Here is a 19161-nt window from a genome sequence, read left to right as displayed (position 1 = left end):
CTAGAATGTGAGTCAGACCCACTGATTTTAGTGCTTAATAGCTTTTTTCCTCCTTTACAAATAAGGATCAATGAGAATGCAAGGCAGCATTTAAGGTGCATGTGGTTTGTAGTACTGGCCAAATGTTAACTTTCCCAAATGAACACAAGCATTTGAGGCTCATCTTTGTTCAAACTTGAGGTTAAGAGTCCAAACACCAATCTTCTCCATACCTTTCACTAGGTCAGTGACATACTAACAATTCTTTCTTAAAGTTGCTATCTGGCTGCTGGGATTGTGGCTCAGCGGTAGAGCACTCACGTAGCATTTGTGGGGCATGGGGCCCTGGGTTTGATCCTTAGCACCACATAAAAGTAAATGAATGAAATAAAGGTATTGTGTCCAACTACAACTAAAAAAATCTGGCAAAGTATTTCCTTTCCTATAGAATGTAAAAACCTTTATGGGATTTTTGCTTTGTGATTTAACAAGAAGTACTCCACTCTAGTCTTTTCTTTTAGTAGATAAGAGGGGTGGAAAAAGTGATCCAAGAGAGAAAAAGATTCAAGAGAGGACTTGCCCCAGGGACTATTTTAAGTCATGAAATAGGCTTAGATTTAATTAAATTTGATAGCCCAATCCCCTGCACCTAACATTTCCATTCTTTCTTGATTCTATTAAATGTTAATAAAAATTTACAAATCCATCTGGAAATCAAAGTAGAACAAGTTTGGCTTAACAGAAATAATGTATTAACAATAAAAAGTTAGCTGGATTTAAAAGCACACTAAAGTATCCAGGTGCTACCACAATAAAGGTAGGCAGGAAGTCTCTTGTTTTGTCTTCACTGTAGAATGGAAATACATTATATATAGTTTTAAGAGCCTGGTCTGTTTCCAGCTTTTCATTTTCCTGACGTGTTATTTTGCTGTTGCTGTTCTGCCAGGGCTTGTTGAAGGCGCATCCGCTTCCGAGAATAGTGTTGCCAGTGTAGAATCTGCTGTTCGTCAATGAATTTCGCACACTGAGCATTCACCAGCTCCTTTCGAAAGTGTTCATATTGGAGCAGTTCTAACATATGTAAACACTGAGGGTACCTGGGTTTAAGTTTATAAGTTAATGACCAACATAATTTGAGTCAATAATGCCAGTTCTAATACATCTAATTGTACAGCCTACCATTTCTATTAACATTAACTTAGTGCACCTTGGTAGTATAGTATAGGTCCATTGTCCACCCGCAAACCCCTTATGTAGAGAAGCTAGTCATCAAAAGTCATTATTGAAAAAAATTTTCAAAAGTAAGAAAATTTAAGTTCAGAGTAGTTAAATAACTTGCCCAAGATCACACAACACAGTGATACACAGAGTCAAATTCTGGAGATAAATCATTCTATTCTAGTACAGAGGTTTCCAGGGTAAGTAACATGAACACTTTTAATTTTAGCAATTATGTATTTAATTTATAACTATTGGTTTTCCACCAATAGTGAAAAAAGACATTTTTTATTGAGAGTCAGCTTCAAAAAGAACTATGTACAAACACTGTTCTATAGATTTTCACAGGTATTAGAGCAATTCTAAAATTATTATACTCTCGATTGAGTTAACAAGTATATTGTGGATAAACAGCCAACTTTTTGGCAGTCAGAAAAGAAGTTACAGATAAGAAAAGCAGGGAGGCTCCAATGAACCCTAAGTTATTGAGCTAGAATTGAAAACACTAGTATGTACTCATGGCTTTAAATGTATATACAGACATAGAAAACAGATGTGTATGTGTGTGCATGTACACAGTTTCTAGCTTTGTGTTCGTTCTGAAAGGGCTTAAAAGCAATGACAAATGAGCATGCTTAGTGCCCAGACTGTGGTTTTCAAACAGCATTTTCCATAGTTCTTTAGAGAAATGAGTAATTCCAGGTCTAGGATGGAAAAATAAAGATAAGCTTGGTATGCTGTGCCAAAAAGAAGTGCTAAGCATTGATGGGAAACTGTTGAAAAAGCACTTGGAAGCCCATCTGAAGATGCTCTCAGTGGCCAAGTTTGGAATAATTAGCTAGAATAGACGTAATTGTAATCTACAGGGTACAAAAAAACCCAAGTCCATAGTGATGTAAATAGGAATGTAAAATACATAGGAATTCTCTTTTCTATTCTTAGTTATTTTGTAGGTGAAATTATTTCAAATTAAAAAAAAGTAAAGTTTAAGACTATTAAAATACATTAAATCATATAGGGAGTACACAAACCCAAACTGCAAGTGATATGCAAACTGACTAAAGTTTGTTAATCATTTATAGACCAGGGCATTGCTTCTTTAATGTGCATAAAAATCACTTCTCAAAATGCTGATTTGGGAGCTAAGGGTACAGCTCAGTGGTATTACTCTTACCTAGCATGCATGAGGCCCTGAGTTCAGTCCCCTGTACTACAATCTAAAAAAAGAATTAACAGATTCTGATTCAGTAGATTTTTGAAGCCTGACTTCTGCATTTCTAACAGCTTTCAAATGAAATCAGTACTGCAAAGGTCTGGAAAGGATACTGAATAGAAGGACTAACACTACAGATCCTTCCAAGATGTTAAAGATTTCTATTTATACTCCAAAAGTAAATAGTTGCCTATAATTATTGGAAGAAGCCTATAATGCTTTATTCACACTGCCCTGGCTAATTCCTTTCCAAGACAATATCAGTAGTTAAAAGATCTGGCCCACAGTACCAGCTGAGTGACCTTGAATAAAGTACCATTTCTTCATCTGAAAAATAAATAAATGTGACAGACAACCAAGAAAATGGTCTCAAGAAGCATTTAGTCAATAATTGGAATTGAGACACTATCAAACTTGTAGAAAACAATGCTCAGAAAAGACAGCAGTTCTAAGACTCAGATTTACTTCCTCTAGCAAACACCATCTATTCAAGTACCGATTTCTGTGTAATCTTTAATTTTCAGTCTATGGGTATGTCACTTCATTAGGTTCCGTGGGATCAGAAACTCAGTGAGATGAGGACAGTGGTAAAAAGGTCAAACAGAACAAGTAAGGAATTATAAATAATTTGAGAGGATATTAATATTCTCTGATAGGTTATAAATCCACAAGATGAAATAGAAGAGGCACAAAAGGGGAGTCTTACAATTAGACTTTTTCAAAAATAAGATAGGGATTGAACCCAGGGCACTGAACTACATATTCAGCCCTTTTTATTTTTTTTATTTGGAGACAGGGTCTTGCTGAGTAGCTTAGGGACTCGCTAAGTTGCTGAGGCTGGCTTTGAATTGCAATCCTCCTGCCTCAGCCTCCCAAGTTGTTGGGATTACAGGTGTGCACCATAACCTGGCATTCTTCCTGATTTTAGAGTAGCTAGAAATTTGGATTATTATATAAAACCTTCCCATTTTTAACCTAGCATGCTCATGCTTGTCAACCCAGGTGCGTGAGATGCTGAGGCAGGACGATCTCAAGTTCAAGGCTAGCTTGGACAACTTAGACACTGTCTCAAAATAAAAAATATATAAAAAAAAAGCTAGGGATAAAGCTAGAGTTCCACCAAAAGGGAAAAAAAAAAAAAAAAAAAAACCTTCCCATTTTCAAATTGGTGGCTACTATTTTAAAAATCTAAAAACCTGTGCAGATGGAATGAAATGCCCAATGGATTAATTTGCAAAGGTTTCTGAATTCAATTATCTATATGGCTATAGTCTCCAAGAGGTGATAAAGTGATTCTGGACTAACCCAAAAACAAAACTTGGAAGAGGTTAAAGCTGCAAGGAGGTTTATTTTATCACAATATAAGAAAAAACTTTGTTAACATCTGGAGTCAGCTCTCCCTGATAGAGTAACACAGTCACTGGAAATTTCTAGGCAGAGTGTAAACAACCAACTCTCAGCAACAATGTGAGATTGAATTGGATGGTGGCTAAGGCTTCCAACACTAAGTATGTAAATCTGCCTACATACAAACATAAAGTCTTTTTTTTTTTCTTTTGGCTTATTAAATGAATCAATAGTTTCACAAAGAACCAGTCAGGGTGCAGAGTCTTACAGCAAGCACATGGGATGTCTGCTTTATGAATCAGGTCAGGAAAGTGATTTGGACAAAGTGATTTTGGACAAAGTTTGAAATTTTTCTTCTCAAACTTTTGTTTTTTAAAAAGATTTCATGTTTGCTTTTTGACTATCTGGTTAAAACAAATCACAAGTGTGAATTCAAGGTTTATTTTTACCATTACAAGGCTTAGGTCTGTGGTTACAACATGCTTCTTGAAATCTAGTAAGTCTTAAAATGAAAGTATCTGTTGAATCTGAATGGTGTGTGTATTTTCTTAAGTGAATTAATGGATGTGAAGTATTTTACACAGTGCATGAGGCCATGAAGAAACGACAGCAGTTCTAAGACTCAGGTTTACTTTCTCTAGCAAACACCATCTATTCAAGTATTGCTTCCTGGGTGATCTTTAATTTTCAGTCTATGGGTATGTCACTTCATTAGGTTCCTTGGGATCAGAAACTCAGTGAGATGAGGATAGTGATAAAAAGGTCAAACAGAACAGAACATAATATGGCTTTAGCTCAAGGAGACGGGACTTTTCCTGCATGGAATGGAAGGCCACGGAAGGTTTCTAAGCAAGAAAGTGACATGTTCTGATTTTCATTTTTAAGAGATCAAACTGGCTTCTGTGCAGAAAATTATTTTGCTTCATTTAGTTTGAGAGGACTGAGGTAAGAATGGAAGCAGAAATAACCAGCAAGTAGATATTCCAAGTTAGAAATAAGGATGTTTTATATTAAGGTGGTGATAACTAAAAATGAAGATTCATATTTTTTCAGTGTGAAATTAAGAAGTCTGCTAAATACCAGTGCTTCAGATTTAAATAAAGTACATACATATTTAGAATTATAAAAATTAAACTTACTTTAGATACTTGGCATATTCTGGTTCTTTCCAGTAAAGCAAGTACTTAAGATAATTAACAAAAGCTTTGTCTTTGAAGTAACCTCTTTGGGCAAGAACTGAAAAGCATGAAAAAAAAAAAAAATCTGTAGGTCAAACCAATCCTTGGACTACAGACTTGTGACCCCCTGATATAAAGAATCTACTTATTTAACTTTCCCACAAATAAATTCAATTCACAAGTCCTAATTTGCTCATTTATATATATAAGCCAGCATAAGTAAAATTCCATTCAATTGAGAATGTATAAAAAGCAAAAACTACTATGAATTGCATCTCTTCTGTCAGAAACCATGTACAGCTAGCTCCTTAATAATCAAATGACTTACAATTAAGGTAATTTGGGTTGGCTAAACACTGTACAAATTCCAACTCCAACTGAAACCGAAGTCGATTTCCAGCATCATCTAGGAGAAAAGACAGCAAAAATCAACCAAAATAAATGTTACTATATGTAATATTGATTTGTAGACAAGAAACAGCAATGGGGAAACCTAGGAGATCTTTGTATAAAGAAAAGCATATGGTGGTCTTCCTCAACTGGGTGTAAGAGAAGAAAAGCTTTCTTAGAAATCTATGAAAAGTGGAGCTCTGGTTAAAAGGAATAAATTAGGAGTTTCTGTAAAATTAAAAAGAAGCCATTTATTTTTTTTTTACTTTTTTTTAAGTTGTTGATAGACCTTTATTTATTCATTTATATGTGGTGCTAAGAATCGAACCCCGTGCCTCACACATGCCAGGCAAGTGCGCTGCTGCTGAGCCACAATCCCAGCCCCAAAGAGAAGTCATTTAAAAAAAAAAAGGAAAACAAATGGCGGCCAGAATGCCTAAAACTACAACCTTTAGGGACACTAGGAAGGCATGTGAACAGCAATCACTGGGGTAGATTATAACTGTGTCTTTCCCTATTTTAATATTAGGCAATAACCACAATTGCTAACAGTGATTAAGTTCAGCAAAAGCCAAGTGCTAAGTAAATTTTTTTAAAAGTTCAGAATTCAAGCTGAAAAGAAAAACTACAGAGAGTGAAAAATCGTGAGAAGTTTCAGGGACAGAATGATACACAAGTTTATCGACGATATTTCAAACTTATGTAAGCTCATGTGAGAAGCAGAAAATCAGTGAAAGAGACGGTTTAAGATCTAAGTCTTCTCAGCCTCGCCCATAGCGCGGAGATGGTGTCTACAAAGCATGTTATGGAGAAAAGATGTTTAAACAAATCAAATTCTGAAAAAGGCAAATCTGCCTTCGCCCTTCCAACGCTGCTCGCCTCTCGGTCCCAACTCTAACCCTGCCGAGAATCAGGCCTGAAAGGAGCTCCCGGGGAAACGGGAGAAGGGGTCTGGTCGGAGAATGGTTCGATCCGCGAAGATTCGAGGCTCGGAGCAGTACTCACCTGTCTCCATAGCGACGGCAGCGGCCATAACAAGCAGAGACACTAAATCGCCAGCAGTCTGACAGAGGAACAGCCCCGAGTGGCGGGGGAGGCTCCGGAAGCCATGGCTCCTCCTTCCGGTCGCGGGGCAGTATGGGATGCGGGGGCGGGCCCAGCCTCTCTAGGAGGCGGGCGGCTCCGCCCATCTCCGGCTCGCCGGGCCTGCCCCTCTTGGCCCGCAGAGGCTCACTACTGGCAAGGGGGCGGTGCCGGAGCCGCGTGGTGTCTGAGGACCAGGGTCCAGAGTTTGGAGGGACATTTCAGCCCTCACAGGACCGTGGTGCTTCTCCGTCATCTTGTCGTAGCACTCTTACCTGTGACAGCATCGTAGTTTTCGGGTTTTGCGCCTAGAGTGATGTAACATGCCATTCTGACGTCATTTCTTATCCTATGACGTATCATGGAGGCTGTGGGCCTCCGGAAGCCTCATTGACTCTCTTGGTCCTCTTACACCCGCAGAATGGCCTCGCCCCTCGGGGGCAAGCCGTCTACTCCACGGGTGGAGACTGCCCACTACAAGGAGACGTCGACAATCCGCGTGGAGACATCGTCCCATCGCGTGGAGACATCCTCTCTAGAGGTGCGAACGTCTTCCCGGCAGGTGGAGACCTCCCACTCCCCCTCTGGAAAGCAATTTCCTCGTGTCCTTGATGTTTCCTCCCAACACGTGGAAAGCGCCTCACAGCGCAAAGAAACGTCGTCCCGCCACGTCAGGATCTCGTCTCTGCAAGTGGAGACATCTCTGCAACGTGCAGAGAGCCCGCCAGGCGGGACAAGAAGGCCTCGTGCCAGAACGTAAAACTGGCCTGATGAAATGCTTCCCAAGGGTCGTGGCCCTTAGCCAGGTCAGAATTGTTTCCATTTTCCAGCTAGCCAGCTGTCAGGAGGACCAATCATATTTCGTTTCATGGAAACAGCCCATAAATCAATGTAAGAAATAGCCAAGCTGCGGTTTCTGGATTCAGCCAACATTTATTGACCATGGTGCACCTTGGATCATTCCGCTTTTGACACAGTGAACTATTTAACTTGAAGCCAGCATAAAAGGTTTTCAGGCCCGTGATACTGTGTAAAGAGAGTTGATGGACAGAGAGGCTGTTTGAAACTCTGAGCCAGGTGAGTTTGGGATTCTTTAGCGCTCAAATGGGTCATCACCATTTGAAATGGGAAGAAGGACCAAACTGAAGCTATGACCCATGTACTGATCATGTGCCTGCAAGTGATTTATATGCATGTTGAAAACCTGGGGGGCAAGGAACAATTTCTCATATATTATTCATTGGCTTTTATGTTTCAAAATAATGTGCTAAATCTTTATACGTTGTACCCCCAACCCACACAACTTTCTAACAGGTCAGATGTTAAAAACTAATAAATCCATCGACAATCAAAAATAATCTTAAAAAGAAAAAAATAATTAAAAAAAAAATCTTAGAAGAGAAAGCAAGAGGAGGTCATTCAATCCTGACCTGAGGTCTAAGAAAGGTAGAGAAGAGTACCTACTCTGTTACAGACACTGTTCTCAGCACAAACTATACCAGTGAAATGTCCCTCCAAAGTTCTTGCTCTGATGGAGCTTACACTCTGGTGAAGAGGCAGACAATAAATAAGAAAATAAGACAATTTTCTATTGTGATTAGCACTGTGAAGGTACAATGTGATAGATAATGGACGTAAGGCAGTTCTTTAGATTCGGTAGTCAGGGAAGGCCTTGCCAATTAGATAACATTTGACCTGACATATTTGTGAGTAAACAGTGAGCCATATACAGATCTAGGGGGAATGCATTCTAGGCAGAAGGAATAGCAAGTTCAAAGGGGGATGGGAACAAGCTTGTGATATTTAGGGAACAGAAACACTTAGTACTGCTTCAGTTTAGAGAGGAAAAAAAAATGTGGTATGGAATAAAAGAGATTAAAAGTAAGCAGGGAGCCAGACACAGTGGTCCATACTTGTAATCCTGGCAGCTCTATAGGCTGAGGCAGAAGGATTGCTAGTTCTAAGCCAGCCTCAGCAATTTAGCAAGCCATTGACTCAAAATGTAAAAAAGTAAAGAGAGTTGGGAATGTAGCTCAGTAGTACAGTACCCCTGAATTCAATCCCCAGTTACTATAAGGAAAAAAAAAAAAAGGCAGGGGCCAGTTTATAGAGGGTCTTGTAAGTCACAACTTTTATTCTAATGTCAGTACGAAAACATTGGAGGATTTTAGCAGGCAAGTGACAGGATTCAATTTACATTAAAAGAAAAAAATACCTGTTTTCTGTACATAGGCTGTAGGACAGTGGTTCCACTGGGGCCGATTTTGTCTCCCAAGCATACTTGGCAATGTCTGGAGATATTTCTTGCTTGGGAGGGGGTCATAGGAGGCACTAAGAGCATCTAGTAGGTAGAGGCCAGAGATGCCACTAATATCCTGCAATGCACAGGTCAGCACCCCATCCCTCCACCACAAACCATTACTGGGTCCAGAGAATGTCAGTAGTGCCAATGTTGAAAAATACTGAAGATTCGGGCAATTTGGAAAATTGCTAGAGCATGATCAACTGGGAAAGCACCCCACTTCTGCATAGCAGGATTGTGGGGAGGACTAAGAAACACTAAGGAAAAAGGGTTAAAGGTAGTGTCCTTTGGTAAGTAGCAGGGTGGGAACTCTCAGAGGAAAGATATATGTTGCTTTTTGAGGAGCCCCCCCATCCCTGCTTTCAATAATTTATGTGATATTTACCCCAGGAGGACAAATGGGTACCATCTAGAAGTCTGCTAATGAACCTGATCATGTGGGACCTTGTGAATTAGAGCCCTTGCTATTTCCAGGCACTGGGCTAGATCATCACTCACATTTCTTCATTTAACTTGGGGTGGGGTGCACTGGGCTGTTCCCTAGAATAGTGACTCAGGCCAAGAGAAATGTTATAAAACCCCAGAGGCTACCCCACTGCTCTGCCACATAAAACTTCTGCTATAAATGAATAATTAGCCTTTGGAATTTTAGTCTTTGGTGAGCTTACTAATTATTTTTAACATGACAGACAGTGTATACCTTATATAAAAACACTCTTTATAAGTGTTCTTTTTTTTATTTAGAATACTTATTTTTTTACATATAGATGGACACAATGTCTTTCTTTTTACATATAGATGGACACAATGTCTAAAGACATTGTGTCCATCTATATGTAAAAAAATAAGCTTTACATGGTGCTGAAAATCAAACCCAGTGCCTCACACATGCCAGACAAGCACTCTACCTCTGAGTCACAACCCCAGCCCCTATAAGTGTTCTTTAAATGAACAAAGTAGTTGCTTCTGTTTAATTCTATTCCTCATTTTTTTTGTTTTTAAAATTTTTTCATCATGGGATAATTTTTCATATTTTTATTAATGGTAGTATAGTTATACATAGTAGTGGGGTTCCCTATTAATGTTTTTATTACAAAAGTGATATGTGCTTAACAAATGAAATAATTCTGGGCTGGGGATGTGGCTCAAGCAGTAGCACCAAGTGGTAGCACGCTCCGCTGGCATGCGTGCAGCCCAGGTTCAATCCTCAGCACCACATACAAAGAAAGATGTTGTGTCGGCCGAAAACTAAAAAAATAAATATTAAAAATTCTCTCTCTCTCTCTCTCTCTCTCTCTCTCTCTCTCTCTCTCTCTCTCTCTCTAAAAAAAGAAATAATTCTAAGATATGTGAAGAAAAATTTAATAATTTATAATCTTTCCATTTCTGTCTTCTGGAAATAACTGATATCAGAAACTTGGTATATATCCTTCCAGGTCTTTCTCCATTAACTGACTGCCTGTATCTTCTTTTTAATAGTTACCTAGAAGACTTGTTTGAACATGACTCTGAAAAAGACAAAACACCTGATTTCTGGATGATTGATTCTCCAGGAAGGACACAGGATCCTGGTAGTCTCTTCCTGCAATCTTTGTTTCATAAGAGGTTTTGTTTTGTTTTTTTCTTCTTTTTTTTTTTTTTTTTTTTTTGGTACCAGGGATTGAACTTAGGGGCACTCAACCACTGAGCCACATCCCCAACCCTATTTTGTATTTATTTAGAGACAGGTTCTCTCCAGTTGCTTATTGCCTCTTGGTCGCTGAGGCTGTCTTTGAACTTTCGATCCTCCTGTCTTAGCCTCCCAAGCTGCTGGGATTACAGGTGTGCACACAATGCACTGCCTGTAACTGACTGCCTGTATCTAGGTTTTATCTAGGTTTTTTCCTCCAATTTTTATTTATTCAAGTTTCAGAACTTAAATCCAAAGAGACATGCAGAGCAAGAAAGTGTTGAAGAGGACAAAGTCCTGAAGAAAAAGACATCAGCCATACAAATATCTTTTACAGATTCCACAGCTTTAAAATGATTCTGTATGTTGGAGAAACCTGTTTGTCATAATTGTTAATGTACTTACTGCATTTTGTAAATGTGTGTTAGCCATACTGTGAGTCATCCTCCTCACATGGTTGTCTCTTGGAAGCTCCAAAGGAACATGGTGCTGTTGTACCTATGACATGCTATATAATGCTAAGCACAATGTGTGTACTTAATAACGAGTAAAGAGCAGTATTCTATCCATTCCCAGCCAAGAAAGCCTTTAATGGCTCAATCTAATAATCCATTGGATTTATTGTGGTCTGTAGTAGTTGTGACTTGCCTTCAGTCACAGCCAGCCAGGTTGGTTTGAAAAATTAAGTACAAGTCCATCTAAGGAAGAAGTTAGCACTTCTTATTCTCCTCCAAATCCTCTCATTTATATATAAGCTATGGGCAGCTTACGAAATTGGTACATCTGTTGTATTGAAAATACTTGAAATGAAAAAAATGATATTGATGGAATTCTCTTTCCCCAAACTACACAAACCATGGGGAAGAACCATGAGTCTAACCAGCAAGGTTTTTGGTTCAAGTCCTGACCTATATTTTCCAGAATTTCTGTTCCTCCATCCTTCTGTTACTCCCATCCAGTATGACCAATACAAATATCCAAGCCTGGATACTTGATCCAGCCTCTTGGTTTAATAACCTTTAACTATGTATCTCCTACAAATAGCCTCAGCCCTTTCTATTCTACCTACCACCCTGAGCTATCTGTATGGTTAGAATTGCATGGCTGCAATAACAAAAACCCACCCAAAGTGGCTGAAACAAGTAGGAATTTGTCTCATACAACAGTAAGTCTCATGGCATTTCATCCCAGTAATGCCATCAGAGGTGCCGTCAGTTTTTCTGCTATACCATCTTTAGTACATTATCTTTGCTTTCCTGCCTGCTTCCTCGTGGTTACAAGTGCTTTTGTACCTCCAACTCTCCCACCTGCATCCAATCAGACAAAAGGGATAAGGAAAGGGATTGAGTTGTGGTTTTTTCCTACCAAGATTTTGCCTTTAAGTTGGAAAGGCAAACCTTTCCCAAGGACTTCTGTTTGTATTTCATTGGCCAAAACTGAATCATAATGGCTACCCTTAGCTGCAAAGGGAGGTAAGGAAATCAAGTATGGCACTTCTTTCAGGTGATCATTAGTAGTTCTCTCAAATGTCTTAGCAGTTACCTTGCTCTTTTCATCTTTAGTGTATCATTGACCAGAGTAAGTCCCTGAGGACTGTCAGAAGGCCTTCCTTAGGGCCTTTGTCTCATATTGGTGCTATGGATTTGAATATCTGAAATATATTTTTACTGGATTAATTACTCTCTTTAAAGTTCCTTTCAGAACTTTAAAGGTGTTGCTTCACTATCTTCTTACTTGCATTGTTTCCAACTAAAAAATTAGCTCTCTCCTATCTTTGTTCTTCTGTACAATGCTTCTCTATGACTTCTTATAATTTTCTCTTTATCAATGGTTTAAGCAATTTGATTATGAAGTGTCAGAGTGAAGTTTTCTTAATGTTTCTTGTGAGTTTATTGTACCTTTTGGATCTTTGGTTTTAATAAAATCAGAAATTCTTCAGTTTTTCTGTCCTTCTCCCCCCCCCCCACAGGTGTCAATTACAGGCATATTAGGCTTCTTGAAGCTATCCCACATCTCACTGATGCTCTGTTCGTTTTTTTTTAACTGTATTTCACCAGATAGTTTTTATTATTTCAAGTTCACTAATCTTTTTTTTTTCTCTTTTTTGCATTGTCCAATTTATCATAAACATTGCCTCATGTTTTCTTTTTATCTCACTCATTATTGGTTTAAATAGTTGAATTTGGGTCTTTGCAATATTTTCCATATATAGATGATTTTATATATTCTGTGTATATCTATTTGGCATGTTCAACTTTTCCTCCAGTTTCTTCAACATATGCTATATAGTTTTAATAACCACTTTAATACCCTGTCTAATTCTATCATCTTTGTTGTCTCTGGACAGTTTCTATTGATTGACTTTTCTCTTTAGTAGAATTGTATCTTGTTTGTTTCTTTTCATGTCTGGTTATTTTTGTTTGAATGGCAAGTGCTGTGAATTTTAACCTCACTGAATGTTGTATATTTTTGTATTCTTACAAATATTCTTGAGCTTTGTTCTAATAACTTTTAACTTTAAGTTATTTGGAAATAATTTGATCTTTGAGTCTTGATTTTAAGGTGTTTGTTGGGACAGAGTAGTATTAAATGAAGGGCTAATGTTTTCCTACTACTAAGGCAAAACTTTCTAAGTCTCCCCTTGATAACCCCTGCACTTAATGCATATGAGCTTTGGAGTGGTCCTCTCCTTCAGGTGGTACTTTTCCTGCCCTTGAATAGTTTTCTCATACACATGCAAGGATCAGCCCTCAGCTGGATACTTGATGGGGACCTCTGCTTATCTCTCTCTTTCTGCATAATTTTCCCATTTTCAGCATGCTGTTCTGTGAATTCTAGCTATGTTGGCCTCCCCATACTCCCAGCTCTTATCTCAGAGAAGTGAAAGTACTCTGCCAAAGTTCCTCCTTACGTTGCAGCCTGAAAGCTTTCTCCAAATAGTAAGCTGGGGCAATCATAGGGCTTGCCTTTGTTTCTTCAGCTATTCCAGGTAAGAGGGTAAATCCAGTCCCTGTTATTCCATTCTGGTTGGAAGCCCTCTCCTCCTTATTATTTGACATAAATTTTGTTGGAATTGAACTTTGCCATTTAGTTCCCACGTAACAGAATATTCAGATGAGACTGTGATTAAATTTATGGAGTAATCATTGTAGCCTAGAGATGGATGGTATCACTATCTTCCAGAGATGGATACAATGACTATTGAGACTTTGTGTCTCTCTTTTTTGAGGAGAAAGTATCTTTATTTCTCTGAACAATCATTGCATTATGTTTCTAACACAATGTAACTATTAGATTAATTAGATCGGGGAGTATAGAAGTTTAAATATAAATGCTGATTGGCCAATATAATTGACTGTAGCAGTTGGAATTTTGTCCCTTGACTCTAAACACCCCTTCTGTACTCAGCTTTGTGGCTAAGACTAGGTCTCAAGGTATTTCTGTTGAAATGCCTTCATGTTAAGCTCAGGGGACAGGGAGGCACCAGAGGGAGCATTCAGTCTGGAGGAGGACAGCAGGTCTTCTCCCTGACTGCTATGTTCTTCCTCCCTCTTCCCCCATGTGCTTCCTGTGAGTATACTGACACCAGCAACTAACTCTTCTCCCAGGAAGCAGCAATGTCTTCCCTTAGTGGTGGTTGAATATTGTTTTTACTTCTCTATTTGAAGAACCCATTTTACTGCGCCCCTCTTCAAACACCAGTATTCCTCCAAGTTTCTAGGTTTTAGTAATTCTGATCTCAGTTCTTCCCTGGAGGTAATGTAAGGAAAGAACTGAATGAAGGAAATCGAGAGAGAGGCGGCTCACAGTAACACAGGTTTATTCAGACAAACCTGCAGAGAGGGCCCAGTGGAGAGTCCTTTCTTCCATTTACAGCCTAGGGTAGTTATTGGGGCATGAGGCAGTGGGGGATTTTGCTAGGGGGTTGTCAGGGAAGCTTGCTTGTAGTCATCACCTCCATTGTTTTAGGTGGTCACTGTGAATGTCAAACCCTTGCTTTTCAGAATTGCGGTTTCTCAAAACAATTTTCTTTCTTTGCATGATAATGGAGTATTGCCTAGGGTTTAGGTCAGGGTGATTCAGGATGTGAGATAACTGTTGTTCTAAGATGGAGGATATGTTTCAAAATGGTGTTGCCTGTATCCAGTTCTTCCTCACAGGCAGGGCATCTTTTCCGTATGCTTATTATCCAGGCAGGTTTCCTTTTCTTGTAGATTCATATCCTTTGTTCATGTTCTTCTTTCTAATTTTTAAACTGATTTTTCTGAGTCCTAAATATTCTGAATACAGATTTTCATTTATTTGCATTGTAAGCAAAATTTGTGGCTTGCCTTCCTCTTTAAGTTTCAGAAGACAGTTCCTCACTTTCCACCATGTGCCTCCAGCTTAACTGGCTTCCTTTCATAATGGCAGCCATGTGTATCTGTCTTAATAAACTGACCCCCTGGAGTGCTATCCCAGGGTTTTTTAAGCTTCTAGTCAAAACTATTAAAGGCTGGTCATAACCAGCATTTTAAAAAAGTAAAAAGAAGAAAATATTATCAGAGTGCTTCACACTGTTTAAAATAGAGAAGAGAAAGGAAGAAGAGAAAGAAGGAGAGATTTGAACAATTCAGTTATGATTCAGTGTGTTACTAGAAAGGGAATAGGCTTCTACTGGGTCAATCCATCAAGCACCCATTGGTAAGAACATTTTGCAAAAGAAGAGAATAGTAAGACAATCACTGTTAGCCTGGATATAAAAAAATAGTTCTATTTAAGGATTAGTAGATTTACTGAAAGTTGTTAAAAGACTTTCATGTCCCGTAAGGTTGACATAAGCTAAGTGTATAAGTAATTAGTTTCTCAAAAGAGGTCTTAATCCCATTAAATCCATCAGAAAATTGCTCAAGTATTTTATCAAAAGATAATTGATCCCTTTGGCTGGGCACGATAGTACAAACTTGTAATCCTAGTGACTTGGGAGGCTAAGGCAGGAGGATCACAAGTTTGAGGCCAGCATCAGCAATTTAGTGAGGCCCTAAGCAAGTTAAGTGAGACCTTCTCTCAAAATAAAAATATAAAAAGGTCTGGGGATGTAGTTTGTTGGTTAAGTACCCCTGGGTTCCATCCCCAGTATCAAGAAGAAAAAAAAAAGATAATCCCTCAAAAGACGTTTGTAGCTCCTATTCCCAAAACATCCCTGAGCCAGCTAAGGAATGAAATGATAATTTAATTTTATAGTGTAAAGGCATGTTTCATGAACATTGTTTCTGAAGATGTGTATCATGTCTTGAAGTAAACTTTACTTTTACTGTGCATGACTGTTTAAAGTGGTTTGAAAACACTATGCTATTCTTCAGATATCTGTTGAAAGCCTCGGAAATTCCAAGGGTACCAGTTTCTGTTTTTTGGGAAGCTACTCCATCTTTGCAGGCATCCGGGGGTTCCTCTGGACACCCTCACAAACTTATCTGTGTACCTGGTAGACTCAAAGGCTTCATTTCATTTGTAAAAGGGTCCCAATGCTAAAATAAAATATTTGGAAACCATCAACCTGTTCTGATCCCTTTGTTTACTGTAAGGAAACACGGTTCTTGGGCCTCCTGAGATGGCACTGCCCCCACCCATATGCCAGAATAGCAAAGATTTTACCGGTGGAAACTCATATATTTTGTGTCACTGGCCCATTTAAAAAGACTGGGAAGCGGGGCTGGGATTATGGTTCAGTGATAGAGCACTTATCTAGCACATGTGAGGCACTGAGTTTGATCCTCAGCACCACATTAAAAAATAAATAAAGGTTAAAAAAAAGTGGGAGAGAGGGCTTAAGTAAATTGTTCCATAATATGAATTCATTGATGAGACACCTTTACTGGATTCAAGGCCACTTCATCTATTAGTTACTAGAAGCTGTTATTCTAAGTCCTGTAAAGTTTACAAGGGCCTACAAAAAATAGCCAAGGTCTAAAACTTCATTGGCTTCAAAATACAAACAGGAAACAAAATTGAAATTAATAAACTCCCAATGTGATTAAATTCTAATATGTACCGTATGATAGGGATCAAGACCTCCAAAAATTAGAATGTATAGAATCCAGGAAGGTCTTCAAATGGCTCTGCCAAGGCATCTACACACTGATACCTGGGTCTCAATAGGTGAGCCTCTCTCCAAAACTGGTAAGACTGATAGACTTAGCACAAGTTTGGCCAGTGGTGCCTAAGATGCCACATTTCTTCTCATTGAGGTATTTGGGCAACTATGATTACTGGGTGGCCTCAGATAAATGATCTCACCTCAAGGGGGCTCACTTCCCCCACTAAATTGAGGTGTTTGGAAAAATCCCTAGATCTATGATTCCCCAAGTGAGGAATGGTATGCAAGGTGATTCTTAGGAGGTATAAAAACAAGCATTTTTATTTTGATAGCTAAATATTTATTTCAGTATGCTCTGAGGGGTAAAATATAACTAGCCCTTCAAATCTGTAGTTTTGCCAATATTTTACATAGGCTATATAACAGGCACTTAAAATGTTTAAGTGAATTTGTTTAAAGAAAAGATAATTGATTCTATAAACAATTGGACTTGATGTGACTCAAGGTTTGAAAGTGGTACAGTGCACACTGCCTGAAGTTTGGGAAACTATTGTACTCATTTAGTAACTGAATCAGTATTTTCAAGTTCCAGAAAACCTGGCAATTCGAATCAACATAGTAGATTGCATCTAGCCTTTTTGTTATTAATAAAATCAAATATAAAAGTATAGAAAATACCAGAGTGCTCACTCACAGTAAAGGTGAAATTTGTTCTATGAAATTTTTGTAGACAACATCACAGGGTAAAAATGTGTTTCTTGTTAAGAGTCACTCTCAGGGGCTGGGGTTGTAGATCAGTGGTAGAGCACTTGCTTCGTACATGTGAGGCATTGGGTTTGATCCTCAGCACCACATAAAAATAAATGAATAAAATAAAGATATCGTGTCCATCTGTAGCTAAAGAAAAAAATTTAAAAAAAGAGTCACTGTCAAAAAAAAGTTGGAGAAAAGTGTATCTGTGAAGTGCCTTCCTATAAGTGTTCCCAGGAATCCATGACCATCTTTAACTTTGTGCAATAACAGATAGTGGACAGCAGAGGTCAGCCAAGCGCCACCTGCATTGGCAGCACTTTGACAGAACTCGGAATTCTGGAGTCTTGGAACCGTGGGGTGGGGATAGATATCTACCTGGTAGAACAGAAGCCTGAGTTTGTCAACAGGAAATCCAGCTTGCTACCTCCAGTAGTGACAGTTCTGAATGAGACAGCACAAGTACCCTGGCCTGCCCCAGCATTGTAGCTCTTTTGGGGTCTTCACCCCCAGGTTTGATTCTTGTCTCGAGACTTTTCTGAACCTCCTGGGGATGTTTCAGGTGTCCAGTTTTTCTCAAACTGGATCCTGTGATTCAGGGTTGGGCCATAATCATTGTTCACTTGGAAAATCAAAGCATCTTCGTGGGACATGCCCACCTAGATTTGGAAGGACTCACGTCCTCTCCCAGTTCTTGGGGAATGTTTCAACATTCCCTTCCCAAAGGTGCTTGGGCACCTAAGAACAGTGAACCTGGGCTGAGCACTCACCCCAGCACCACCACCCTCACCCAGCACCGTTCAGAGCACTCTGTATTCTAACTCATGCCTCTGCACATTTGGGTGAAAGGGTCAGGACACTAGGGGTGGAGAGGTTAAGTGCCTTGCCCCATGTACTGGCCAGGATGAAGCAGAGCCAGAATCCAAACCCAGGCAAGCTGGCTCCAGGCCTGGTACTCTTAACCACCAGCTGCTGTTGTGTAAGGGTCAATGCCTTGTCCTCAATGTGACGTATCAATTTCTAAGGACAGTCAGGGTACAGAGCTCTCAAGAGAAATCCTGGGCAGAGGTCATCAGAAGAGCAGGGATGATCAAGCCCAAGACAGAAAGACACTGCTTCGTTCTCTATCGGTAAGGGCTGTCTTTATCAGAGGCAGCCTTGAGAGCAAAGCTGCCTCTGCTCAAAAGATAGGATCAAAAGGTAAAAAAGTCAAAGAGACACGTTTGGGCTCAGAAAAAAAGGAAGTGTTTTAAAAATATATTTATTATAAAATCCTAAATCTACAGACAGACCTAGAAAGCAATACCCATCAGCCAGTTCCATTTGAAATCCCAACCCTATGCCACATGGTGTCAGATCCATAAGGAAATTTTCTCTAAGGGTTGAGCTGTTCTCGTGATGGGCTTGGCTGCTTCCTGACACACAACAGTGAGCGCACTCCATCCCCTTCAGCAAGAACAGACAAAGGCTGGGTAACTTACTGAGGAAGACAGGCACAGAGGGAATTTATGTTGTCATTGCCTGCGATGCCTGGAAGATCCCCAGCAACTCGGGGAGGGAGAGAAAAAGGAAGCCCTGGGTCACATCTCCCTGGCCAGTCTTTGGCCTGTCCCCGTCCTCCTACTTCCTCACGAATGGCAACACAATGCTTCATCACCCGCTCTGCCCAAATTGGAGACCCTTTTCTGTACCTCTGGCTAGCCCCACCCCACTCCTTAACCCCAGTTCATTTTATGTTATTGTCTCCCAGATTCTTCAAAGAACTGTCTGTACTCATTGCTTATATGTCCCATCCTGATTATCTCTCTCCCCAAATCTGTCCTCCCTGATGTCTCTTCCCACTAGTCTCAATGTCAGATCCACTGGTCTCTCCTCAGTCTCCATCCTTCCTGAACTTCCTATAGCTTCAGACTTGGGAAATTCCCTTCTCAAAATTTTATCCACCACTGTTTCCGC

The 19161-nt window shown here is 39.5% G+C and overlaps 3 protein-coding genes across 3 annotated transcripts in view; 1 reads left to right on the top strand and 2 right to left on the bottom strand.

Moving 5' to 3' along the window:
- The window catches only part of Kiaa0753 (KIAA0753 ortholog), a 74950-nt gene extending 69609 nt beyond the window's left edge, over positions 1-5341 (bottom strand). Inside the window, exon 1 of the mRNA XM_040269515.2 lies at positions 5264-5341. The gene's annotated coding sequence lies outside the window, so the exon portion shown is untranslated. The remainder of the gene's footprint in view (positions 1-5263) is intronic.
- Med31 (mediator complex subunit 31) lies at positions 571-6485 on the bottom strand. Its single transcript, XM_005337329.4, has 4 exons — positions 6331-6485; positions 5264-5341; positions 4897-4993; positions 571-1076 (listed from the first exon to the last, which is right to left on the bottom strand). Exons 1-4 carry the CDS (start codon positions 6356-6358, stop codon positions 884-886), a joined length of 396 nt encoding a protein of 131 aa, XP_005337386.1. The 5' UTR covers positions 6359-6485; the 3' UTR covers positions 571-883.
- Positions 6442-15914, top strand: C3H17orf100 (chromosome 3 C17orf100 homolog). Its single transcript, XM_021734562.3, is given in 3 exon segments — positions 6442-7124; positions 7127-7485; positions 10190-15914. Coding segments are annotated over 2 exon segments (348 nt in total). The 5' UTR covers positions 6442-6829; the 3' UTR covers positions 7180-7485; positions 10190-15914.
- Positions 15915-19161: the final 3247 nt, after the last annotated feature.

The sequence above is a fragment of the Ictidomys tridecemlineatus genome, chromosome 3, assembly GCF_052094955.1.
Source record: "Ictidomys tridecemlineatus isolate mIctTri1 chromosome 3, mIctTri1.hap1, whole genome shotgun sequence".
Classification (NCBI taxonomy): domain Eukaryota; kingdom Metazoa; phylum Chordata; class Mammalia; order Rodentia; family Sciuridae; genus Ictidomys; species Ictidomys tridecemlineatus.
The sequence above is the reverse complement of the archived record's forward strand: the minus strand, read 5'-3'. Positions and strand labels throughout refer to the sequence as shown.